The sequence below is a fragment of the Coenobita brevimanus genome, chromosome 116 (genome assembly GCF_032717465.1).
Source record: "Coenobita brevimanus isolate Jiangsu-jjx chromosome 116, ASM3271746v2, whole genome shotgun sequence".
NCBI lineage: Eukaryota > Metazoa > Arthropoda > Malacostraca > Decapoda > Coenobitidae > Coenobita > Coenobita brevimanus.
The window spans coordinates 3,995,474-4,022,500 of NC_137069.1; the positions used below are offsets into that span (position 1 = coordinate 3,995,474).

The 27,027-nt window shown below is 41.2% G+C and overlaps 1 protein-coding gene across 1 annotated transcript in view; it reads right to left on the reverse strand.

Moving 5' to 3' along the window:
• Positions 1 to 1,247: 1,247 nt before the first annotated feature.
• Positions 1,248 to 27,027, reverse strand: part of LOC145418813 (tolloid-like protein 1) — a 148,331-nt gene continuing 122,551 nt past the window's right edge. The window contains exons 7-15 of the mRNA XM_080287145.1: positions 26,881 to 27,027; positions 24,819 to 25,012; positions 23,159 to 23,378; positions 19,872 to 20,104; positions 16,580 to 16,768; positions 12,086 to 12,283; positions 8,725 to 8,838; positions 7,324 to 7,529; positions 1,248 to 1,709 (exon numbers count right to left, since the gene is read on the reverse strand). The exon at positions 26,881 to 27,027 is cut by the window's right edge and continues 91 nt beyond it. Coding sequence (XP_080143271.1) covers positions 1,623 to 1,709; positions 7,324 to 7,529; positions 8,725 to 8,838; positions 12,086 to 12,283; positions 16,580 to 16,768; positions 19,872 to 20,104; positions 23,159 to 23,378; positions 24,819 to 25,012; positions 26,881 to 27,027 — 1,588 coding nt within the window. The 3' untranslated portion in view covers positions 1,248 to 1,622. The remainder of the gene's footprint in view (positions 1,710 to 7,323; positions 7,530 to 8,724; positions 8,839 to 12,085; positions 12,284 to 16,579; positions 16,769 to 19,871; positions 20,105 to 23,158; positions 23,379 to 24,818; positions 25,013 to 26,880) is intronic.

Below are 27,027 nucleotides of genomic sequence, written 5' to 3' on the forward strand. Positions count from 1 at the left end.
GAGGCTATGGTATCTATTGTCATGTATCAGTTCATCCACATATAAAATATAGCTATAAGTCTTCTCTCCTTGTACCACCTTTATTATGACACTTCAAAACAACAGATATCAAATCGATAACAACTTAGTCTACTACTCTTTTCCAAATATCTTTTCATATCTGCCATAAAGCTATAGAATTTCTTAAAATACGAATTTTTCCCCCTTATAAATACTGTAGCTATTTGATTTCTTAAAGTAAGACTCTCATCACAACAATCACTTATATTCCATCCTGGGTAGTGATGTACTGAATGTGCCTCTGTCAATTTTCCTCCATTAGCTACTGAAAATTAACCCGTTCACTGCATGGCGATATTTTAACCCATTCATTCCGGGTACGTCTTCATTTCATTTGTGCAATCTCCAAACAATTTTAAATAGCCTAGAGGAGAATTTTTAAAGCTAATTTTTAAAACTGTGTGATGGCGGCAAAAACAAAATAAAGAGTATGTACTAAGCGAGAGGTTAATTATATTTTTGCTCCTCCCATACTACTTTGTTCGGTTAAAATCCTCTCGGACTGAAGGGGTTGATCTCTCCCAGGCTGAATAAAATCGTTCAACACTGGCTATAACAAAATAGAAAGGACGTCCTCTGGGTGAAGGGGTTAATGAGACAGAGGCAGATGTAAACTTAAGGTTGTATTCTGATGGGCTTAGGCTGTCTAGCACCTATTCCTTAGCAACTTATTTTCCACATAATACCTTAATATTCTTTTTATGAACTGAGGATGGTGTGTTGGAAGAGCGATTTTGTATAACAAGTACCAAAGACATGCAAACCGTTAGGCTGAGATGGTTTAGAAGTGTTGAGAGTAGGCAGGAGAATGTCTGGCTGAGGAGGGTCACAGGTGTGAATGTGGAGGGAAGAGTGCCCATAGGCAGAACAAGGAAGACACATGGTGAGATCTTGCACAGTGATCTCAGGGCTAAGGGATGGGGCAGAAAATGGCCCAAGAACATGAGACATGGTGAGCTTCCACTGGGTGAAAGAACTTGCACATGCCAGCACGACCAATGGTCTGTAAAGACAAACGTTTGAGACATCTTTCTGGTGGCAATAAAGACTTTGTGTTACATACAAGAGAATATTAAAGTCCTTTATCCAAAAATAAGTGATAAGGAAGAAGAGCTAAGGGACAATCCTAAACCCACAAGAATACAGGCCTAGGGGTGTCGTCCCATCCACACTCAGTACTGCACGTGAGGAGCTGGTGGTGTAAGGATACTCGTACGGTGGGGATGTCGTCCTGTCCACATGCTCAGCACATGGAAACATGGATATAGGAGGGTGTAGTTCCATCCACACACTCAGTATATACATCAGCAGCTGGTGGTGTCAGGATGTGGTGGGGTGTGTTGTCCTGTCCACACACTCAGTACATGAGGATGTGGTGAGGTACTGAACTGTCCACACACAGTACATCAGAAGAATACGGCCTAGGGGGGTTGGTGCCGTCCACACACTCAGTACATGAGCAGCTCGTGGTGTGAGGATGCAGTGGGGGTGGGTGCACGCGAGTCCTCAGCACCACCCCCAGAGCCACTGAGGCCACATGGGGGGTGGTGCTGGGCGTAGTCTCAGACCACTGTCTCCGTGCGTAACGACGTGCGGCTCAGGTGGTGGGCCTGGCACGCTCCCAGCACCGGCGACAGATTACGGTCACCCTGCAGAGGAAAATGATAGTCAGTCATCATCATCATCAGCAGCAGCATTATGTCCTTGTAAGAGGTTAAAACCATAAGACTACTCAGCAAAGGGAAATTCAAGAAGTTGGTAGTCAATCCTCTGATCCCAGCACCTTGAAGGGGGCAATGTATTTAGTCCCCTTTACGAGTATATACTACATTTTATGGCAATCTTTTGTTATTAAAGGTGCAGTAACTTAAAGAAAAATCCTATTAAAGTTCCACTGTTATCTTTAAACCTTATTAGCCAGATCCCTCAATTACAGTTCCAGTTGTGTGGGGTAAGCTGTGACGCCTGGCACACATTCCTACTTATACTGAGGCTGCCTGTATGGGACTGGCTGTAACCACTTTCAGAGTTAATCCTTCCAGCCCGAGGACGAATTATCTCATTCTTGTTTCCATCTGACGATTTTTTAAAACCTGGGGTTAGGAGGAATTTAGGAGTGCATTGTCTAAGTGCCATAAATCCCTTAAATCCGGGCTAGGTCCTTTTTGTTTAGTCTTGGTGCTACCAGGCAATTTTATTCAACTTAAGAAACGCTTCCTGTAATCTAAGGGATCTAGTAAGGCTCCATCTAACCCACACAGTTAGAAAAGTCTATCCTAAACTGAATTAAAGCATTAAGCGACGACAAGAATGAAATATAAAAAGACATCCTAATATCTGAAACATATTCAACTTGAATGAATATTTTTCGTGAAGCACTACAACTTTACTGCTTAGGTCAATACTAATTTTAATACTCATCCATGGCATGTATATTTTAAAAGTAAACGTATTTCATAATATGTCAAGGGGTTATGTGATTTACGAACACACATACACACATCGTAATTCAGCGGTGTACCATATTCCTACTGACATTTGAGACTTTGCACCACCTCTTCCACTGCAGCTTAATTTGCATGTTACACTGGAATATTCCCTTATATGTCATTTATACAGCTTACTACCATACCACCATATCATTACCATCAGCATCAATATACTGCCATCCAAACGACGCATAAGAGGTTAAGTTCGTTGTGCAAGTAAATCACTAAACTTATTTATAAAACTTTAAACCAACGTAACTGCACCAGACAAAAACAAGACAATATTAAGGTGTGCTGTATAAGTACGAGCGAGCAAGCGATGTTTACCCACAGTTAAGTTTGGAAATGAGCGGCCCGACCCGGCCCGACCGTCAAGCTATGCAGAAGCTAATAACTTTACTCCTATGTGAAGGAGAGCTGAAATTCTTTCTGCATGTGAAACATTCATTCAATAAATTTTATCAACTAAAAATTCACCGATAAAGGCGTAAGAACCCCTTAGAATCTCAATTTTCCCAAGGAGTGTTTGGCTCTAATCAGTGAACACCTCAATTGCGAAATCAACTTCTAAAAGATTTTAGAGCGTAACACTGTTTTTGGCATCAGCCTTAGCAATGAAATAACGGAGATTCCGCCAATACAGCTGCATTAACATTTTTGCTGTTTGATGGTGAAACTCCCCACTTCTGGCTTTAATCATCTCGTCATTAACGGTCTGTATTGTTTAATTTTCGTCGACATGGCAGTTTGGCTGCAGATATTGCAGAATCTAGCACTGCGCGTTTGTTGAATGCTATGGTGCCTCACTTTACACCAGCACTCGCGTACCGTTGGAAATCATGTTTCTCAAACAAACCCCGAGCTGTATTATCGCATTCACTTTGACGTGTGTCTGGGAGGGGGGGGGATAAGTGAGATAATGTGTTTCTTTCCAGCATATTTTTCACTGTTCAGTTACCATCATGAAAAAATAATATATCAGAGGAAAACTGTGATAACATGGCGCTCGCTCGCTCGTCACGCACTCACAAAACGCACTGTACTGTTATTAATCACTCAGGAAGAGGAGTTACGAATTTGAAGCCAACAAGAATCTGGCCAATACATCTCACCTACACCTCCATCTCACCTATACCTCCAAGGGTTTGAACTTAGTACTGCAATATATATGTATGTATGGCCAGAGAATGCGATTAATTTTGTACTAGTCATTGAGAACATTATGAAAGTACTGTACACTCTAATCAGGATCGATGAACTACTCTACGTTTAACTGGTTTTGAGAATGTAGACATGAAAATCGCATTACAATGTTTACAGTAATTTCATTATGTACAGATTTGAGGGTAAGCAGTGAGAGAATGATACTGATGGAAAAGGTATACTGGAAGTGAAGGGATGGATGGGTTAAAGGGGAAAGGTAGGAAGTGATGGATGTATAACCGTGTTTTCAAGTACTGCAGAAATTTACACACACAGCTTTCATGTACTATAATCCCTATTCATGTAAGCAAACTCTGAATAATTTACACAGGTATGGGTGTTCTCAAAGGTATACAACACTATATACAAAACAGTATCTATCATAGACTGCCAATATTTCCAAGGAAATACAGGATGTCTCGATACAGCTACAGCACTTCTCGCAAAAAGGGTAAACTCTAAAAGTCTGAAGATTCTCTTTGCCTCATTTCCCAAGATATGTGATCGTCTGTCTGAAGTGACGCCAATACACTTCAATGGAGGACGTGCCAGGATGCACACACATCCCTCAACTTCTCCATACCTCCGACAAGACCTTGGTGGCCTGCAGCATTATTTTCCTGCAGTTCACTGGTTTTAGGTTCAGACATGACTGCCGTTGTACCTACAGTACTAGTCTACTACTAAAAATGTTCTTGAATGGTTTGACCTTTGACCCCATAAAATCCTTTACATGGTCTAAATCCAAAAAATGAAAAAGATGTTGCTGAGCGAACCCGGTCTGTCTGGTCAAGCGGACCCATCAACCACAAGCAAGCAACGCCCCTGCAGGGTCGTCCCGCGCAGTAAAATGATGCTCCCTTGCAGCAGACAGCTCCCCACCACAGTGGGGGGTAGGGAAGAGTGTGAAGTTTGGTTCCCGGATGGAAACTACATTTGCGTCTCTCCACTCAGTTAACAGAGGCACCATAGTAGGCTCAACATCACCCCGTTATTCGGGGTTACAGAAACCATTAGGTTTGTCATCCAGTGTAAAGCCACCTGAAGTGAAAAGAATTATAAAAAGAGACAGGAAGGCTGGGAGAAACAGGAAATGTGGAAGACAGACACAGAAAAAATTGATAAAGGTAAAGGAAGAAGCAGGCTGAAATACATCAAATGACTGGATTATGGTCGCCACCAACAACCACCCTGAGAAAAATGTCAACAGGTGTTTGTCCGAGAATCATTTGTACCAAGATTAAAGTGAATTAGTGAAGAAACCTACAACTGGCACCAAACCGTACAGTGTTTGGAAGAAAGACTCAGCAGAAACACACTGTAATCAATGGCACTGAATCTAGCCAACCTCTTCCACCAAAAGATGTGTTTTATATTTTATTCCTTCTGTCTCTAGATAACTATTATTCAGATATGGAGTGATTTTTCTACCATCCTGGAGGAGTCAGATATAGCATTCGTTAATTCCTTCTATATGAAAATTTTGTTGGTACGTCGAATAAAACAATCTGAATATAACCATTAAGAAACAATAAGTGTGGAATATAAATTAGGACGCCTGATTGATGAGGTCTGAAACCATAGCAAGTCGCAATCACTTTACTATATTACCGTTCATAAGTCACTGAATTTTGAATTACAGTGAACCAGGAATGAAATTCCAGTCATCGTAATCATCCCTAGACAGTACATCACTGGATGAAGTCTTTTTTTTCCACAGTAAATCTCTATATTGACCTAATGACTGATAGCCTAAGCTTAACTAATCCATGTCCAGCATATGTACAGATTTCATCTTTCCATCTAATTTTCGGTCTGCCTTCCCCGTTTCTGATTGGCGCTGGAGCAATCTGTTTGGCCATTTGTGTATGCATTGCTGTGAACGTTCAACTGGCATAATGTAAAACATGATGTTAACCCATTCAGTAAAATTTTTATATCAAGCTAACTCTTGGTGATTTTACTCATTAAAAAAAAAAAAAAAAAAAAAAAAAAAAAAAAATTACAATGATTGGGTTCCTGCCGTCTTCATCAACTGTTTAATTCAAAAGGTCTCTCTTAAACTGCGAATTATTAATAGCAGGAAAAATAAACAATGAAAAGGCATTACTTTAGCGAAGACGTAGAGTATTATGGTACCGTGTCCGTCTTGGATTATCTCCATACAAAGGCTGGTTAAGACTCAGATTCGTCTTTTATGTGGAATTGGAGGTTATACAGCACCTCACCCATGACTCTTTATTTTGTATATTACACCTTAACATCCTCTTGTATGCAGCTTGTATACTTTTCAAACTGTCACAGTTCATCAATTCCATACAAGGGTGTATCTACGTGTGATGTGCAGAATAAACTGCTGAGAAAGATGAGTTACAAAATTTACAAAACCACTTAGAGTACGACCCTCAGACACACAGAAGTCCTAACCAGTGATGTGTGTATAAAGGAAATGAAGAAGGATCAGGAGTAACAATGTATGGTAGATAAAATATAGAGATGAAGTCGTGGAGGACCAGGCGATGTGAATGAGGGCAAAGGATGGAGTGCAAAAGGGCCAGGTGGCGCAGAGGAACACAGGGAGCAGCGAAGGAAGTGAAACAAGATGAGTACCGCGAAGAAAGGTTATGTGGAGTGATGGAAAATTAAGTGGAGTGACGAAGAATCAAGTGAAGTGAAGGCAGGTTCAGAGGAGTAAAGAAAAAACAAGAGGGATGAAGGTCAGTTAGTTAGGCAAGGTTAGGTGGAAGATGGGAAAATTAAATGCAGTAAAGGATGGTAAGATGAACCGGAGGAATGGTGAGAGTGGCAAAGGAAGGTTAGAAAGGCCAGGTTAGGCGAAGCACTGGGAATAGAAATGGAGGGAGGGATGTTAAGGCAGAGAGAAGGAGTGATAGGTAGGGTGAAGGAAGGCCCGGATAGACAGGAAAGGTGGAGCTCCAGATGGAGTGAAAGAAAGTCAATGGGGGAACAAAAGAAGGCAAGGTGGAATGACAGAAAACAAAGATCAATGACCAACTGTTCATTTCAGAGAAGGGCAGGTTAATCAAAACTGGGCTTGGTTTAGTGGTTGAGGGCTGGTTAGGTTAGGTTGTTTAGATTAGGTAAAACTAGGTTGTCAGGTCAAAGTTATGGGAAGTCAGATTAGGTTAGGGAAGAGTAGAGGGTATGGAAGTAGGCGAGGTTATAATAGGCTAGGATCAATTAGGTTTGGAAACATTATATTCAGATAAGTTAGGCTGGCATAGAGGTTTAGCCAGGTAAGGTTAGGTTAGATTTCATTAGATTAGGTTAGGTTAGAGGTTAGGTTAAGTTAGACTAGGCTAGGCTAGGCTAGACTGTTGAGTCAGGTCACATTAAGGTATATTATGAAAGGTTTGATTAGGTTAGGTCTGAGTATGTTGATTATCGAGTTAGATGTGTTATGAGGAAGGGTTAGGTTAGATTTGTGTAAAGCAGATTAGGACAAGTTAGATTAGGTTTGGTTAGACTACGTTAAATTAAGTCAGGGGGAGTATTATGTGAGAGGGTTAGGTTCGGGTAAGGGATATGGGTGAGGGTCAACATGATGTACGTTAATACCGCTGTGGCCTACACTGTCGACTGAGGCGAAGCGCGCGCCACGCTCACACACGTGGACGGGCATGGCCATGGCACGGAGCTGGCGCTGCTTAACTGTCTTGCGGTGACACCAGATGCACACCACAATGACCACCACTGAAGAGATGCCCAGACCAACGCCCACCAGCAGTAACACGTTCACTACTGGCGCTTTCAGACCTGGAATAGGGTAGTAGTAGTCACCACTTTCAGGCAGTCTTCAGTTTACTGTCAATCATACCCAGAGGCCTTTATCCTGGATGGGATGGCCACGAGCAAAAAGCCTCCAAGTCACCTTGTCCTTTATACACAACACTTCGATTCCATCCTTCCATCTCAAAAAGTTGGTGGTAAGTGGCTTGGACCAAGGTATTAGTTTTGCTGCAGTAGGTGGATATATCTAGTGCCATACGCTTTACCACACAGCTTTATTATTAGGTTGTTCAGTAATTACCTCTTCAACTACAAACGACATTCCTTACACTGTACTTATGTTAATGTTAGATAATAATACTATGTTGAAAAGAAACCTAGGATACCAAAATGCAGAAAACTACCAGCCCAACAACCTTTCTGAGCACAATATAAAAAAAAAATTATTATATTTCACCATTCGAGAGAAATTTCTATTCTCTTTACATAAATCTAGTGCAACAGGAAGGTGAACACCTACTTTACTCGTATATTCAGTTAAAACTTCCACACATTTTAACAACAACCAAGCTTTTCAGTTAGAGATTATGTCTAACTAAACTCTTCCTATAATGCAGGTACCTACTTTATCTTCAACTGAAATTTGCACCTGATTTATTTCCATGTAAAACTTCTCCTTATCTATTTATAGCCAGATGCCTTAAAGCTGGACGAGGTGGCCATAAACAAATCACCTCCATGTCACACTGTCCTCTGCCATTGGGCTGTCCTCCCTCTAGGCCATGCCTTCATTCAAATACCTCTCCACCCCATCCCTTCACCTCATCCCTCAGACTCCCTACCCTCTTCTCTCCAGTCATCTCACATGCACTCTCCTTGTCAATCTCTAACTCTCTGTTCTCTCCGTTTGGCCAACCCACCTCAGGGTACTCCTAACACTTTTTATCACATCCACATCAGCACCACAACGCTCCCAAATTTCCTCAATTGTCTATCTCTACACACAACTCTGCTAAAACTTTCACCTACTTTGTTTTTAACAACTTTTCTTTCTTTTTTTTTTTTTTTTAATGCATGAATAAGTGACACACAAAAAACTGGAATACAGTAATGCAAAGCCATTATATCGTTAGCTCTAATGATAAATACTTATTGCATACACTGATGAGATTAAAAATGAGCGTTTTTTGCTGACAATATATTAAATAAAAGTCTCACTCACAGTTTTCTTCATCTGATAGGTCACCATAGCCACAGTTTGGAACTCCATTACAGCGAAGGTTTTTAGATATGCAGAAGTTGCTCTTTGAGCAGAGGAACTGTTCACATTTTGGGCCTGGAAATAGAAGAGAATATATGAGACTTCATCATCATCATCATCATCCAATCCTACATCGTCCCCTGAGAAGCGTAGCAGCCCGGGGCTAGGCAAGTTGGTCCTGATATTTAAGATGAGAGTGACCAGCCTCACTCATCCCTGAGTGGCATTACGTGAGCAATATACCCCAACCACCCCTTGGATATAAACCTCCACCGGCTCAATCCGACTGGAGTACCGTTATTACCCACTAAACCACCAGGTGCCAAAATTTGGTTATATTGTTACCACCCAGAATAGTAAATGGTTGTCTTCAATAATTCACCCACACAGATATATATCTACCCATATATATATATATATATATATATATATATATATATATATATATATATATATACATATATATATATATATATATATATATATATATATATATATATACATATATATATACATATATATATATATATATATATATATATACATATATATATATATATATATATATATACATATATATATATATATATATATATATATATATATATATATATATATATATATACAGGGTGACTCCCAAAAAAACTCCCACATTTCAAAGGTAAATGAAAAAAAAATGGTTAAAGATAATCAAAATATTATTTGTACACATGAAACTTCATTCAATACAGTTTTTATTCATCATGTTTTAAATATGACATCCTCCAAATGGTGACCGTCATTCTCTATACACGCTTGGAGGCGATTTCTGAAGGCTGCCATGGCTCGACGGGTCATGTCGGGTGGAACAGCGGCTCTCTCCTGCTGAATAGCAACCTTAAGGGCTTCAAGAGTTTGGGGTCGATGAGTATACACTCGCGATTTAAGGTAGCCCCACAGAAAAAAATCACAACAGGCGAGGTCAGGGGAACGGGCCGGCCACCGAACATTGCCACGCAACGAGATCACCCGATCTGGAAACATTTCCCTCAGCACTTGCAATGATCTTCGAGCTGTGTGTGCCGTAGTTCCATCTTGCTGAAACCACACATCGAGTTCTTCAAGCTCAAGGTGTTCGAGTTGTGGCCTTAGAAAGTTTTCAAGCATATCAATGTAACGGTCAGAAGTTATGGTAACAGTTACACCACCCTCGTCAAAGAAATAAGGACCCACGATGCCAACATTGGCAACAGCGCACCACACAGCCACTCAATCGGAGTGCAAGGGTCTTTTGTGTAGCATGTAAGGGTTGTCTTCAGACCAATAGTGAAAATTTTGTTTGTTTTGTTTGGTCTCCCATAACTCCCTGACTTATCCAGTCTCTCGCATTGAGTTCTAGCACAACCATCATTTTGTATGGATGGAAGTGAAGGTCTTTGTGTAAGATTCACCTTGCAGTTTCCCGGGATATCCCTACAGCTAAAGCATGCTTTCGCGCAGAACGTCTCAGAGATTGCACAACAGATCGCCTCAATGCTTCAATATTCTCAGGCGTACAAGTGCTCCTAGGTCAACCAGGTGATTTTCTTTTTAAAGCTGAGCCTGTTGCCCTGAAATTCTCAACCAACTGCATGATGGTTTTCCGATCTAGAACGTTTTGGTTCCGTGGAATACTGAAACGTCTTTGAAAGGCCCTCTGCACAGTGATCACGGAACGGTTGTTTGTGAAGAATGCTTCGACAGCAAACGCACGGTGGGCTCCCGACTACGCCATGTTGGCGACTGAGGATGGTTGGGGTTGGGCTACCAACAGACCCTAGTCCCGCCCCTCCCGCCTCACTACTGCCAGTGCTACAGCCGATCAAAATGTGGGAGTTTTTTTTGGGTCGCCCTGTATATATATATACATATATATATATATATATATATATATATATATATATATATATATATATATATATATATATATGAATGAATTATGAAAAACGTTTGTTGGGAGAAAAATGGTGGCGAAAACTTTTGTATCTCACATTTTATAAGGTAAACTCTACTATCCACCACTGCATTAACCAGCATATGTCATTATCCGTCACAGCAAATGAATGAATTTTCTTACGAAAATTCCCTGTGAAGCTCAAAAATCGAAAGCCACATCATACATCTCATCACCCAAACACAGTTTCCTGGCAGCTTGACAGTAGAATGACATTTTATCATGCTCATTACAATATTTGAGAGTATTTTTCTATCGCTGAACAGTTTTATAGTGCAGGTATAGGGTTTTATAGGGGGTTAGTCCCCCTTTGTGGGGTTTGGGAGAGTGATTTGTTAATGTCTGTGAGTGGAGTAAATTGAAAGTAAAGGTAGATATGAATAATGAGAAAGTTGCTGAGAAAGTTGACTCAATGAGGCTGCTGAGAAAAGGTGACTCTCAGTGAGATGTGCTAGTGAATGAATAAAGACTTTAACAGATAATTAACCTCAGTGTAGTAACTGAAAACAGTATGAAATGTATATAGTATGGCTTGAGAAATAAAAGTGGCTGGTGCTAAGCTTTGATATAATAAAGAGGACATATTATGGAGCGGGCAAGAGGATTGCATGAAAATGTGTTTGTGCCCAAATTAATTCATTGCTGTGAGATACTGTAATGGCATTGAGTGTGAAGGGTCTAGAGTAGAAGCAGTGAAAATGGTGCTGTTAAGGAGTGTCAGTGGTCTGTAGGGCTTACAGGACAAGAAACAGTAGTTCATGTCTTCGTGAATGGAAATCAGTTGGTAACTGGGCAGAAGAATACAGTATGTTTAAATGAGGATAAAGGTAAAGGCGGGGGCATGTATCATGAGGCACTTAGTCACAGTGCTCATCTCCGTAACTTAAACATTTGCGTCTGTGGTACAAGGCCACTGCATCATTCAGGTTATTATGGTTACCTCCCCCAGGTATTATCCTAGGTACTGGTAATCATTTTACGTACCAAACCATAAAGGGTGGATGGACACCTGAGTCGAGTGACACCAGCTGCCCACACGGTACACACCAGGATTCGAACTATGGTACTAACGGGCTGGCAGCTTCGCAAGTATTAGAAAGTGAGGTGTGGAAGCTGATGAAGCTGAGAAATTGACGATGTATTGAAACGACTGGAGGACGTATAAACGAAAAAGCACCTGATATGGGTGAGGAACCCCCTTTTTAAACTTAAAGGTCAAGGGAGTGACTAATTAAAAGGGGCATGTGAAATATATCTCTTTCGTCGGAATTGGGATAATGATTTCACTGTAAAAGAATACTAGTAACTAAACTTCGTTGGAAGTTGTTAAGTTGAGGATGTGCAACTTACTATCCTGAATTTCCGTCCAGATGCCTTCAAATCCTTTTGCTCCAACGGCTTTATCAGCAGTTAAAAATGCAACTCTCATGAGGGAAGATTTAGAGATGATCATAGCAGCATCTTCACTGAGTCCCTCTCCACACAGCTCAATGGGAATCTTGTCCAAGTCTGGCCAAACTCGTACTACTGCAGCTGGGCACCCTCGGTCTGCCAACAAATGGGTTTTGATGAGAGATAATGATTAACACACACATTGCATTCATATACACAAGCCGCAGCCATACACATGTAAACAAACCATACTCAACAGGGACAGAAAAAATGCATGGCATTCACTCACAAATATATATATATATATATATATATTCCTTCTGCCTATGGGTGACTTTACACTGAGTGACAAGCCAAATGGTTCCCTTTACACCAGGAAACCATTTTACTACCCTGGGTGGTAACCATATAACCAGATTATGGCGCCTGGTGGTTTAGTGGGTAATTATGGTGCTAATCGGATTGAGCCGGTGCAGGTTTATATCCAAGGGGTGGTTGGGGTTTACTGCTCACGTAATGCCACTCAGGGATGAGTGAGGCTGGTCGCTCTCACCTTAAATGTCAGGGCCAACTTGCCTAGCCCAGGGCTCGTACGCTCCTCATGAGGCAACATAGGACTGGATGATGGATGGATGGATATATAGAAACTGCACACTTTGGGGTTAGATCCAGGATTCTGTTTCAGGGATGTATGGTTTGGGTAGTCAGTCAGTAAATCAGGCTCCCTTCAAGGAGATATGGAGTATCTTCCCCCCAAAAAAAAATTTGTTCTTGATGTGGAATGTCAAATTGTAAAACACAGATACACTTGAAATGGAGACCTGAAAATGGATACAAATGGAAGCCTTTTTACCGTGATGTCATTAACTGGAATATCATGAATAACAGTCATTAACAATAATCTGCATTATATATATATATAAAATATGAATTCGGATGACATCCCTTTGCTCACTCAGAAAGTAACCTCAAGAACATTTTTCACAGACGCTTTTCGGGTACTTATTAATATGTAGTTACTTGACCTTTATGTTCCTGGGGGCAAAAGCAGACATTGAGTCTGTCTTGCTACATTTTGGACTTAATGGTCGTTTTCATTACGTTCATTGTTAAATTACTATGACCAACTTCAGCGATGGTCACTGGCATGATCAACACCTTGTAAAGCTGTTGTTGAGGAACAACAACCAAAGTCTTAACGATCGTCAGTTGTTTGCAAAAGGAAGTGATGTAATCATGTAATCAGTTAGAAAAAAATGATTTTTGGTGACCACTAGAACTTCAAACCTGGGATCACCCTCTGCTTTTACACTTATTTTGCACAGGTTAAATAATGCCAAGTTTGCTGCATCATGTACTTTAATATGCTGACCTCATCATCATTATCATTATCATCAGTCTAAGTCAGTCCACTGCAAGATAAAGGGCTCTCCCAGCTTTATCCACTCTGCCCCGGTGGCTGTTCGTCTGTTCCAACCACACCCATCGCATCTTTGAATTTCATCTTCCCATCTCGTCCTCTCACTCCATCTCTAGGCTGCCGCTCAGTTACGCTGCTTGCACAAATGTTATTCTACGAAGGACGCGACTTGCCCATATTCATTTATGCACTCTGACTGTAGTGATTATATCCTCTATTTCTGTCTGTCCCCTCATCTGGGAAGTGGTGATTCTATCTCTCCATGTGACCCCTAACATAATTCTTTCCACTCCTCTCTCATCACTCCCAAGTTCACATTCTAAGGATATTGTTAGACCACTTTTCCCAAAACAGAAAGGACACAATGATTACTTAAACACCTCTCTTGGCATAATGGTAATTGTTTATCCTTCATGTTATTACTTAATTTGGCATAAGCGCTTCATCTCATTCCTATGCTTTGCTTGATTCCACTGTCATGAACTGGGTCTGCCTGAAATGCCTATCCTAGAGTACGTGCTTCTCAACATATTCTACTTTTTTGTCTCCTATATTTACTGGATGCGAATGAACGTGTCAAACATAATTTTCGTCTTCCTCATATTCACTCACAAACCATCCTTCAGGCTCTCCTTATTCAGATCACCTATCTTTCCTTGTAGTTCCTCCCCTGCAAATCTAACATTGTCACTCTCTTACCATTTACGTTAATTCCTTTGGCATCCCATTCTAATAATCTCAGAAGTCCTCCAGGCACGCAGTGAACAACTCGGGTGAAATTATGTCTCTCTGTCTAACACCTTTCTTTACTGATATTTCCTGGCTATCCTTATGGAGCTCTATATGGGCGTGTTATTCTTAATAATACCTTTTAGTACTTTAGCGTACATTTCTTTTACACCTTGTCTTCGTATTGCCGTTACCACTGCAGCTTTCTCGGCTGAATCATCTACTTTTTCACTTTCAACAATTGCCATGAACAAAAGTTTCTTATATTTTGATATTTTCTTAATAATCTGACTAATAACCTGAATATGGTCTGCTGTCGAGTAACCACTTCGACATCCTTCCTCCTCTCTCGGCTGATTTGCATCTAAGGTAGGTCTGATTTGATTCGTTAAAAAGTTTGTGAAAAGTTTGTCCACAACATGGAGAAAGCTAACTAGACAGTAGTTCTTTAGGTCTTTAATGTTACTTTTTTGCGTGTGACGATGAGTAATAAACGCATTTTTCCTGGATCTGGGAACATCTTCAATTTCCAGGTATTTCGTAGGTAGATTTGCTAATCCATTTAATACAAATTCACCTATATCCTTAATAAGATCAGCAGTGATACTATCATCACCTCCTGCCTTACCCCTCTTCATTCCTCTCAAAAGCATTCTTTACTTGATTTAATGTAACGCTGGGGATAATTGTTTCCACTGTATTTCTATCCTGAACTGCCTCTTCAACCGCGGTACCGTTGTTGTAAAGTTTTGTATAAAGTTCATCTGCTACTTTGACCACCTTATTTCTACTGTTTGTTACTTGCCCAAATATTTCTTCACGTACTGAGCTGCCGTTTGGTTTCATTCAGGCTTCCTCCAGTCCTTCATCTTTTTAGTCTTTTCAAGGTAAAATTTCGAATGCCTTCATTTTCTCCCCCGTTAATAGTTTTCTTACTTCGGCTGCTTCAGGGTCCTCTCTCCTTGTGCCTACAAAAACATGTTTCTTCGTTTCATTTGAAGTTGCTCTATACTCTCTCAGAGTTTGCTGTTCTTATCACCCGACTAGCGTCGCGATAATGTAATCGCCTGTGTCTTTGTGAGTGTTTGTATGTGTCTGTGTTACCAAAATATCTCAAAATCAAGCGGGCAAATTGTAACCAAACGTTGTGGGCAGTATTTCAGGATACGTGGCTTGAACTGATCAGATTCTGGTAAAGGTGCGATGATTTACCTCCCATTACCATTTTTTTTTTTTTTTAAGACGGGAACACATAGCGAAAAGCGACGGGAGAAGTCCTAAGACTTTTTTCGATTTTACCATTTTTTGTTAACCCCCGCCTAAAGAGGTGATAATGTTATCGCAGGCATGTGTGTGTGTGTGTGTGTGTGTGTGTGTGTGTGTGTGTGTGTGTGTGTGTGCGTGCGTGCGTGCGTGCGTGCGTGCGTGCGTGCGTGCGTGCGTGCGTGCGTGCGTGCGTGCGTGTGTGTGTGTGTGTGTGTGTGTGACCAAAATATCAAAATCATGAGGACAAATTGTATCCAAACTCTTTGGGTAGTATCCCGGGATATGAGGCCTGAACTGATTAGGTTTTGTCGAGGTTGAAAGGATTTGCGTCCTATTACTGATCTAGTGTTTTAGTGATGGCGGGCGATACGCATTTGTGGGTGAATGCTTTGGCTTTCCATGTTTCATGTTTCCTTACCTCTTACTTCTAGAGCTGGTTCACTTATTATTCTCGTGAAGTTTTCATCCATTTGCTCTGTTTTAGTATTTAGTTTATCCATCACCAACGATTTATTTCGAACTAAGAAGTTAAATTTTGCTGCCTTTCTTCACCGCAACAAGGTTTGCTGCCTTCATATTTGACTCTCTTCTAAAATCAAATTGGCTACTACTGTACTTGACTTCTTACCATTCTGTGGTCGCTAATTTTACTCTAACCAGTGCAATTACATTTTTCATTGTACCAGCATGTGATCTGGCAGTGAGAATGATAACTATTTCATTTTTTGTTTCACCATTCGGTCCGTTCCAAGCCCCCTCTTACTTTGTTTCTCTTGAAAGAACGTGTTCACTTACCCAAAGACTTTTCCTTTCAGCAAATTCCATTAGTATCTCACCTCTTGAATTCCGAATACCATTCCAAAACGTCCTACTGCTGTCACACCTACCATTTCCTTGCCTGCTTTTGCTTGGAAGTCTGTCATGACCAATAAAAGCAGATACTGAGACAGGGCAACACGAGCTGAACTCAAATCTTGTATACTACCTCTGACCACACACACACACATCTGTCATACCTCTCTCTCTCTCTCTCTCACCAGCTGGGTTGCCCTCGACGGAGAAGGACTGTAGCCAGAGAAGGATCTTGTGGTAGGGCCTGACGTGAATATACCAGGTGCAGGAAAATGCTCCACCCTGACGGTCCGGGTCGGGTCCGTCATATTTATTGGGCCAGTGTGGCGAATGTATCACCCCGTACTCTTCACTCGTCATGTTTTCACCACAATCTGAAAGAGAACAGGAAAAAATGATAGGGATATACAGAGAACAAAACAGACTATTAGCACCACACGTAGCTGTAATGCCAGGCTCGTCTGAATGTGATCCCAGTGGACTACCCTTTTCCTGCATTCCACCATTCTCTTTTTAAGGGATAGAGAGGGAACCGAGGGACGTATGTAGAGCTAAGCAGTGAATCCCTCCAGTCACACCGATGCCACCACGTAAATGCGTCTCTCCTGCACCTAAAACATATGGGTACTGACATACAAAAAGACCAGACTGATAATTGCATACATAATAAACAGACTGATGCCAATATACAGTACAGAAAAGTACAGACAATATATTCACTGCTTTTCATGCTCCCCCGACAGCCTGCAGGAGAAAAGAATAGACTGACACTGATATAAAAAGAAAAAGAAACTGACACAAACAGCACACTAATACTATTATTATGCAAAACGTACTCCTGACTCCTCATATTTTCCCATTAGTGTGGATGAGAACATGAAAGACTGAGGCTCATTTTGAAAACAAGTACAGAGTGAAACTTTTATACACAAGAGATAAGATAGCGACTGCCAATCTCATGTTACTCTCTTGAAGGTGTGAAGGTTCCTGAGGGTAGGCGACGTTGGTCCAGTACACTTAAGGGTGGACGACCAACCCACTCCCTTTGCTGGTATTACACGGTGGAAAAACCTCCAGTCATATCTCGAGGATCGAACCTATGGAAGGCCGTCACTCCAAATGGGCCCTTGTACCTTCTAGATTACCAGACTGATGCTAATATAGCCAAATAACCCTTCGCTCGTTATATTCTCTCCATAGTCTAAAAGAAAATATTATACAGCTTATGACAGACCTGTAGTGAAATTAAGCCCCTCACTACGATTTTTTTTATATAAATGTTTATTATCTTCATACGACAGTGTTCAGATTACAGGGGACGTTTCGAACTGGAGAGGTTAAATAAAACCCCCAGTAAGCCATTCCATCATTAAGGGTCATTCCTAACTCAACTCCAGAACCTAATTTTTCTGAATTGGTATTTCGTAATGGAGCAAAATTCTTGGTTATGCTTAATGAGTGACCTTATATGGGATGCCCTTGTTCATTCGGTGGTGGTGATTCCCGCTCACTTGGGTGTCGATCTGCCAGTATAAGATTCAAAGACCAAAAACAAGGTGCCTTCAATTCACCACTAGGCGTGAACAGGGACACCTAGTCTTCCAGTCTGTTTCATTCATAAGCAGAAAAACTAAATTACTTGTACATGGATTTTCATAAACGTCTGGTAAGTACTTCCATGAAAACTCTTGAACAGAAATTAAGGTCAATTTTTGCCATACCTCCAGCACCACAAATGTACCCTATAGCTAGTGGGCACCCTGCAGCCTACAGTAGGGACTAAGATTATCCTGAATTATGAATAATCCAGATTATCCGTTCATATACATTACAAGAATATCTTTAACTGATTATGGAAAGATGCAATAACTTAACATGAGCATACTGACTACGACCAGTTCACCTGATGCAGTGCTACCTTTAAGTGACTCTACTGTGAGTGACTAGCCATATTATTTCTAGTATCCCAGGGAACATTTACTATCTTAGTGATCACCATATAAACAAACAGAAGCCTGGTGGTCCAGCTTGTTAAGGCAATACAACCGGATGTCGCCCATGTAAGGGGTAGATGGCATTTATTGTTCACATACTACTACTCAGGGGATCATGACGTATAACCTTCATTTTAATGATCTAAACTAAGTGGCCAAGCCCTGTGCCCCCATGCCCCTGATGGGACAATTAAGAACTGGATGATAAACAGAATATGCACAAAGTCCTCTATATGATGAACTGAGTTACAGACAGAATAAACAGTAGGTCTCTGATACAATCTGTATTATAGAACAGGCAGTAAGCCCCCAATATTAGTTGCCTTTTTGTTCTTTTTGGTATCCAGTCCATGGTAAAGTCCAGAAAATTTATTGGTAAAATTCCATTGCTACCAATAAGCATCAATTATGGATAATGCAAAATTTTGGAAGTAATCCCTAAATGCAACGAGGATTGTCTATTGTCAGTTGAAAGTCCAAGCTTATCTGAGCATGAACTCTGTGGACTACAGGCTGAACCTGCCCTTCTCCTGCAGACCACCACCCTCATTTAAGGGGATAGGGAGGGACTTGAGGGAGGCTTGTATAATCAGGTAGAGGAGTAGCTCGGTTATATCGGTACCACTGCAAGAAGGTGTCCCTCACCAGGACCACTACTTCACTTAATGTCTAGGATATGTGCAGGCAAAATGCTGTTTCAAGTATTGAAAGAGAGAGAGAGAGAGAGAATTTCGTTCACGACTAGGAGGCAGTGGGAATAAAATTAAATCAGTTTCATTTCGGAGACAACATTAATATGGATCCTGAGAAATTAACCGCATCACTCTGAGGACACCATTTGCAATTTATCTTGTTGCTGCTACATAATTTTATTCAATGTATGGGAGACATCTTGGAGTGAAGGGGTTCATGGACGCTACATGTAACCCCACCACTTCAAAAATTTCTCCTGAGCTAAAAGAACAGGAAATCGCACGGTGGCAGCAGGAATAAGCCAAAAATTAGGCCACCAGATTCAAAGGGTAAAAGGGAAAGAAAAAAGATGTATTAATTCATCAGCAGCCTACCACTAGGATCGTAGGACTTACCTCAGCTCAGAATAATCATATGCTGTAAGCTGTTAGAAAAATGGAGCTGTCCCACCCATAGGATGGTTAGGGTCACCAGTATTTAAAATTCTCAGGCTCCTATGACTCACTCACACCTCTGTCAGTGTTGGCCGAAACAGAATACTAGATTTGTCCTAACCGTGCGGGGGTTAACCACTTTAGGAAGGACGATGTCTTCTTTAGTCTATCCTTATTATCCCCAAACGATTTAATTCTATTCTGGAGGGATTTCTTTAAATGGAAGAAACATATATAGCCTTAATTTACCCCTCCAGTATGAGAGAAGCTTCATAAGATTAATATAATTGTCAGGAAACACGAAGAATAAAGTGAAATTCACCCAGATTTATGGAGACAGACATGGCCCGCCTCACCTCTGAACAAAGTCTCCTTCTTCTTAAACTGGTACGTGGCCTCAAAGCCGCTGTGCACATGCTCGTGGTCAGTCCTGAGGATCACCTTCAGCCCCACTGCCTCCAGGTCACTCTCAATGGGTCCAGGTGCCGCTTGACCACAATATCGGCCATTCAGCTTCTCACGCTCCACCTCTGAACCCTCCGGCCGGTACACATTGTAGATCTCCACCCAGTCCTCCTGACAGTGGTTCCTGAAAACAGGGGCATTAAGGTGAACCGCTACGATAAACGAAGATGTGGAGCTGGATACGAAATATTTACACACTGGCATCAATATGCCCGTTTACACAGTACAAACATCCCTCAACTCCCTTCCTATTTCTCAAATCACGGATGATGGACTGAAGGAAAAGGGAACGTGCGACACTCCATTGGGTTCACTTTCGAATGAACCTGAAGCCACAATAGCACCACAACATCGGCCATTAAGCATTCTCTCACTCCACTTCTGAACCCTCCGGCCTGTACACATCTCCATCCAGTGCTCCTGGTTTCTGAAAATGAGGGCAGTAGGGTTGTTGTAGTTATTGTTAATCTTGTGGTTGTTGCTGCTGTTACCCAAGGATTATCTGGACGTCAACCCTATGGACTGCAGGAAACTGGCCATTTTAACCGGATGCTCCTAGAGATCACTTGCTGAGGTTATGTTGAAGGCCTGTGTGAAGTGATAGCATGGTGAATGAGATGAGCAGCTGTGGTGTGAGGGGCTACATTACAGTGAGGCAACAAGGTGCATAAATATGCAGTATTGTCTATGGTGTGATTGAACTCGACTCAAAAACGTAATATACTGTACAAACACCTACAGCCAAAGGATATATACTGTATATATACAGATACAGATAGATAGATAGATACAAATATATATATATATATATATATATATATATATATATATATATATATATATATATATATATATATATATATATATATATATATATATATATATATACTGTATATAGTGTTATATAAGGTTTGACTGTTCTACGCACCTGAGAAAATCACCCCCTCGTAGTGAGGGAGTTTTTGAAAGCTTTATCTAATCCTTCCAGTTTGAAAAGTCTCGCTAAAGCTGAATTCAATAATTTCAAAGTTGCCAAACTATAAGAAAGGATTACCATGCTGCACTGTACTGTTTCGAAATACAGTATATATATATATATATATATATATATATATATATATATATATATATATATATATATATATATATATATATATATATATATATATATATATATATATATATATATATATTATTGTTGTCTCTCAGAGGTAATGCATTTAGGTTGTCTGATCTGAGAAATATTCTGGAGTATCTTCCGGATAACTGACTGGACTAAATAGTAAAGAAATACAAACCACGTAATATATTTGTAAAGACTATCTTCTGTCTAAAGCTGACCCAACTCTGTGGCAGACATCTATGTATAAATCTGTTAATTTTGAATATGAAAAGACTGAAAAAGAAGCAGTCAGACAAGCAAGACTACAGTTTTTCACAGAAATGCAGGTTGCATTAAGCAACAAAAAATGTTTAGTATAAATAGTACTAGGCTCTTCTTCAAAAACATTATGTACATTATGGAATATAACTGATGAAGTTTCGGGGAAGAAAGAGTGTGGCACACGTAAGTGTTACTGTGGTTATTACCTCCGCCAACGAAGTTGGAGGAGGTTATATATATATATACCTATGTTTGTCTGTCTGTTTGTCCACACAATACTTCCAAAAGCTCTCAATGAATTTCAATGAAATTTTGTGGAAGGGTGGGTCATGGGCCAAGAAAGAATTTATTAGATTTTGGGGGGATCCGGATCCTATGTGTCCCGAACAATAACTCCAAAACTTCTCAATGATTTTCAATAAAATTTCGTGGAAGATTGGGTCATGGGTCAAGGAAGAAATTAATACATGTTGGGGCGGATCTGGATCCTACAGTATGTATCCTACACAGTATCTCCACGGATCCGGATCCGGATCCTTTTTAATGGCAATGGCATTGGCGGATGTATGCGCTGAGTGCTTTCTAGTTTTGGTTGCGCTTGTGAGGTGGAGCCACTGAGCTCTACAATATGGAGAGGCTTCCTCATGGGTAGGACCACATAGCAGTAGTAGTAGTAGCTGTTCCCTAGGCAGTCTGGCCGAACAGCCCCAAGTCCCTTAGGAAGGCCATGGCCGAGACCGGGCTTTCCCACGGAGCTCTCAGAGAGTGTATGTTGTGTTGTTGGCGTAGGTGATTGTGTGCAATGCAGTCTTCCATAATGTGCTTAACAGTATGGGGTGCTGTGTTGCATCCTGGACAGGTATCAGCGACGGAGTCATCCAGCCTCTTCTGGTAGCTTAAGAGGGCTGGATGGTGCTGCCCTCATCTCAGCCTGGCCAGGTGGACCCTGTCCTCACGAGGAAGATAGGATTCAGAAGGGTGGATGTCAGGAGGCCGTGCATGCAGCTGTGTGTTGTCTTTAAGTGACTGAATGGCGCAGCGAGTGATCTGAGTGTGGATATGCTGCTGGAAGCTAGTCTGAGGTGGGCGAGGGGGAAGAGATGACAGTAATTGTGTATGGTATCGTGTGCTGGGTGTTGTTTTGATGTTCCTTGGTGTGGGTGGATGTGCTGTCATGTACTGTAGTGGATGTTGTGGGTTTGTGGAGGCTGCAGCAAGAAACTGGGTGCCTCTCATGTCTAGGTGATCCTTGACTTTGAGGACCACATAGTTTGTGTAACAGCCGCCAGGGGCCCAGGGCAGTGCTGATGATGTTTATCTACACCACCGACGCCCACGTCTTTTGAAACCAGCCGATGAATTCGGAAATTATAGTGCCATGGCCGACTGCTTGGCTTATGTAAGCAACAGCGAAACAGAAACAGCAAGCTAAGAATAGTGATCCAACTGCATTTCCATGGTGGAGGCGACGAGTGGTGGTGCTTCAATGTGGCGGCCAAAGCTACACGCTTGCTGAGGATATAGCCTCTCCATATTATACAGCTCAGTGGGTGGAGCCTGGTTTGTTAAGGCTGAATGGTGAGTGCCATATTGTGCGGCTCGTTTCGATGACCAAGCCACTGGAGGTTTTCCTACTACGTATTTTCTCTTTCCTTGTTTGTAGATCCTACCTTACCCTATCTTGGTGATATGACACTTCTTGCTGCTCCAGAAAGATATTTTTCTGCTTAAAGAAAGCAACCTTAAGGCGAAGGGATATATATATACACACACACACACAACATTGCAGCTTACCCATAAGTAAGATTATTTTTATCACTGCGGAGTTCAAATGTAGAAAATGCCAACCGAACTTGCTCATCTGGGTTGGCCTGAAAGTTGAATACGCAAGTGGTATTGGACGGGTAGTTGGCAGGGTGTCGGGGTGAGTTGAACAGCCCCTCTTTGCGGCTTGAACTATAGTACGTGAAGGTGCAGTTGCCATCGGGAGACGGTGTGCCGGGTATTTTATATTCTGAAAGCAAGGAAAAGTTTATTAGTTTCTCGTGTAAAACGGTGTCATGAGTGTAAAGTTAATCCTCGTTTAAAGTTCTGAATGAGTGAAAGTCGAATACTACTTTTATGTCAAAAAGCTAGAACTGAGACATGGTTCTGGTTCATGACTAATATGTTACCAGACACAACAAACACCTCTTCGTAATGCAAAACAACATTACAGTATAATGAATCACAAGAAGTTTACGAGAAGAAAAATGTATAAATTTACAGCAAGTAAACAAAGAATAAAACATCTGAAACAATGTTAAACGTTAATTAACTTCAGGCCTTGGGCCCCTACCCAACAACCAATGGAAGTAATATGGGGCTGGCTGTTACTGTATTGTGACATTAAAAGTAAAGGTGAAGACTGATGCCATGAGCAACACAGCTGGTGTGCTCATCTTCATAACTTAGGTCTTTGAACCTGTGGCGGGTTATTCACCCACTAATCGAGGATACAAGGCCACTGTGTCATCCAAGCTAGCACAATTATCTTTCAGAGGTGTTACACTGGATAATCATATTACCTACCAACCCATACAAGGTGGTTGGACGTCTGAGTACAGTGGCATCAGCTGCCCACGCTAGAATTAGAACCCGTGTTATCGGGCCGGCAGCTATGTAGCTAGCAATGCTGACCATCCACTTAATGTCATGCTGGACAAATTACATACTCACAGATACGAGACTATAAAGCTAGGCAATCTGATTAGCAATGAAAAATTGATATCAGAATACAAAATACGGTGCTCACCGTCCACTAATTCAGTGCAGCACTACCCCTGAATTACTTTAATCTGAGTGCCGAACCAAATAGATTTTTGTATACCAGGAAACTATTTACCATCCTCACTGGTTACCACAACACTTACAGACTGATGCCATTTTGCCTAGTGGGTTAAGACATCCCAAGTGGATGTGGCTCAATGGGTTTAAATTTCAATGTTAAATGTCTCGTCACTCGCTTTAAATATAAGAACTGAAAGGCTTAGCTCCTGGTCTCAGCGCTCCTGAATGGGCAACAAAGAATTGGCTAATAGACAGATATAAACAGATATTTCATAATCGCTCATATGCTAAGAAATTTTCACACTCTGTTCTTACCTACAAATATAAACCCTGGTATTCATAAACACTGACATATAACATTAACAATTTCCCCATTTACTGATATCTCAACAAACATCCCTTCCTGACTCATAATTGACCGACATGGGGAAAGGTTTATTCTTACACAAAAATGGCCAGTAAAGTTCTACTGCTACTTATAAAGCTGAATTACCAGTTTCTACAGATGTACACTACCAACTCTGTGGAAAGTGCTATAATATGCTGAAACACTTTACCAATAATTACTGAATATCATATGCACCTGTGGTTACTCAGGATGGTCTCGAGAGTCTCTTGCACGTACCTGTTTCAAATTTGTAATTGGCTTTGAATCTCCCGCCTTGGTACTTCCCGGAGCTGAAGACCATGACAAGCCTGGGGCCAAATGACACGACAGTCTGTGGGAGGGTCTTGCCACACACCTCATGGTCAGGGTTGTCATACGCGTTCTCCATCTCCTGCCCCTTCAGGTATATCCTCAAGTACCCATCGGAGCAGCTGTAGGAAGGCAAGGCGTCCCGTGAAATGCCTCACAAAAGTTATTTATGGGCTAAGTTTGAGTAGACCATATATCAATGTGAACTCCATTATCAACATAACGGAACTACGATTTCTGATGATTTTATAGCTGAATTATGACGAACTATATTCTCTCATAAGGTCATTAGTAACTGTTGCTCTGTAATGACTGACAGCTGAACCCATGTTGATTTAGCATTTACTACTAAAAATCTGCCCAAGAACGACCTACTGAAGTTTCATACACATCTCCTAGAGCACCTTGTGTTGCCTTCACCAACCTGCTTTTACTAACAAGTGTGCAGTACTAAAATTCCTCGTCTGGCATGTTTTTGTTTAACATGTTTTCACTATATATGTGTGTACTGTATTAGTATAATGCTCTTGATTAACAAAGAAACTTTTTTTTTTTTTTTTTTAAATAACATGACATTATACTTTACTGAATCAGGATGTGCAGTGCAGGATCAGGACTGAAGCACATCATCTCCATACCTCAGCGGCTTCTTTAAAATACTTATGAACTATCATGCACACACACTTACCAAAATGATCTTTTACACGAAATTATTTACGGAGATTACTGTGAACTTGAAGAATGTCACTGTTCAACCTTACCGCGAGAATCGAATTTTCAAGAAGCGCAAGCACACTGGAAGATAAATTTTAAGACCACATCTACAGGAGGTATCCTAACAGTCTATTCAATCTTCTCATTCTCAACAAAATCTGCTGTAAATGAACTTTTCCTTTCTCATTTATGAGTGCACATAGAGTAAATGCCCAGTCTCTAAGACTCAGTAGTTGTCATGTGTGCAACGGATGATGTCATACAGCTTCACATGTCACCGCTTGGGTGCTAAGACCCATCATCCATACTAAATACTTACCATGTCAGTGAGTCTTATACTCGTATAAGATCAATTAAGACTACTTCAATGCAGATCAGATCCTCAAAATGATCCCCATCTCTGGTGTCTCAGATATGAACTGATCTCACATTGTCTGCGTCACACGGCCACTAGGCCCACTACGCTACCTAGTTTATCTTAACTTATTGGTAAGGAAAGCGGGGGAGAGGACAGGAGAGAAAACAAGAGGAGAAGTGAGGAGGGGATGGAAAGGATGGCAGGATAGCGACATAACAGAGAGAGAAGATAAGAAGCCAGAGAGAGGGGAAGGTTTGGGAAAAGAGAAATCACAGAGGGGAGAAACTAGCTGAAAGAGGCAGGAGAAAGAGAGAAAAAAAATCCCAGATGGTGAGGAGAGGGAGGAGAGAAATGTTGCAAGAGGAAAGAGGCATAGAAGACTCCAAACCACTTCTTCCTCAATAATTATTTTGGATATTAAGAGTATAATGCCATAAACTACTCTTCATATGTACATCCACCTTCGTAACACTGACATATTTGCATCAGTAATATCCGGCGCCCCCTTGTGGTAGACAGCTCCTCATCAGGGTCGGGCTCTGGGTCTTTCCCACGGCGAGGTTTAGGGAAATACGAGGAAGTTTGGCTTTTGGGTGTACGCCGCAGATGCTCCACAAAGCGTCCACAGCGCCACTAAGTGTAAGCTCCTTGTTAGCGCCAGGAAATGATTACTGTACGTAGGTGGCAGAACTATCGAGAACATGCCAAGTACAATGGGCCGGACAAACCCTTTTACTATCATTCAGTCCCCTAGAATCATGGCTCATCCTTACAAGCCTAGCCATCTACATAAACAATACTGTACAGTATATTTTTACATTACCATTAAGGTGCAAAAGGCAAAATGAATCGCTGAGGAATAGGTGCTACCAAAACTCCAAAGTCAACGAAATGAGAAAATATCCCAGCATCACTTACTTTTTATCTCCTCTGGGCTCGGCGGGTATGTCAAATCCATCAAAAAACTGCAGCCTGACTCTCTCCAAGTTCTGCGCGTCTTGCAAACCGTAGATGAAATACCGGCAGACGATGTTGGGGAGGTAGGGGAAGGGGTAGTTGGGGCTG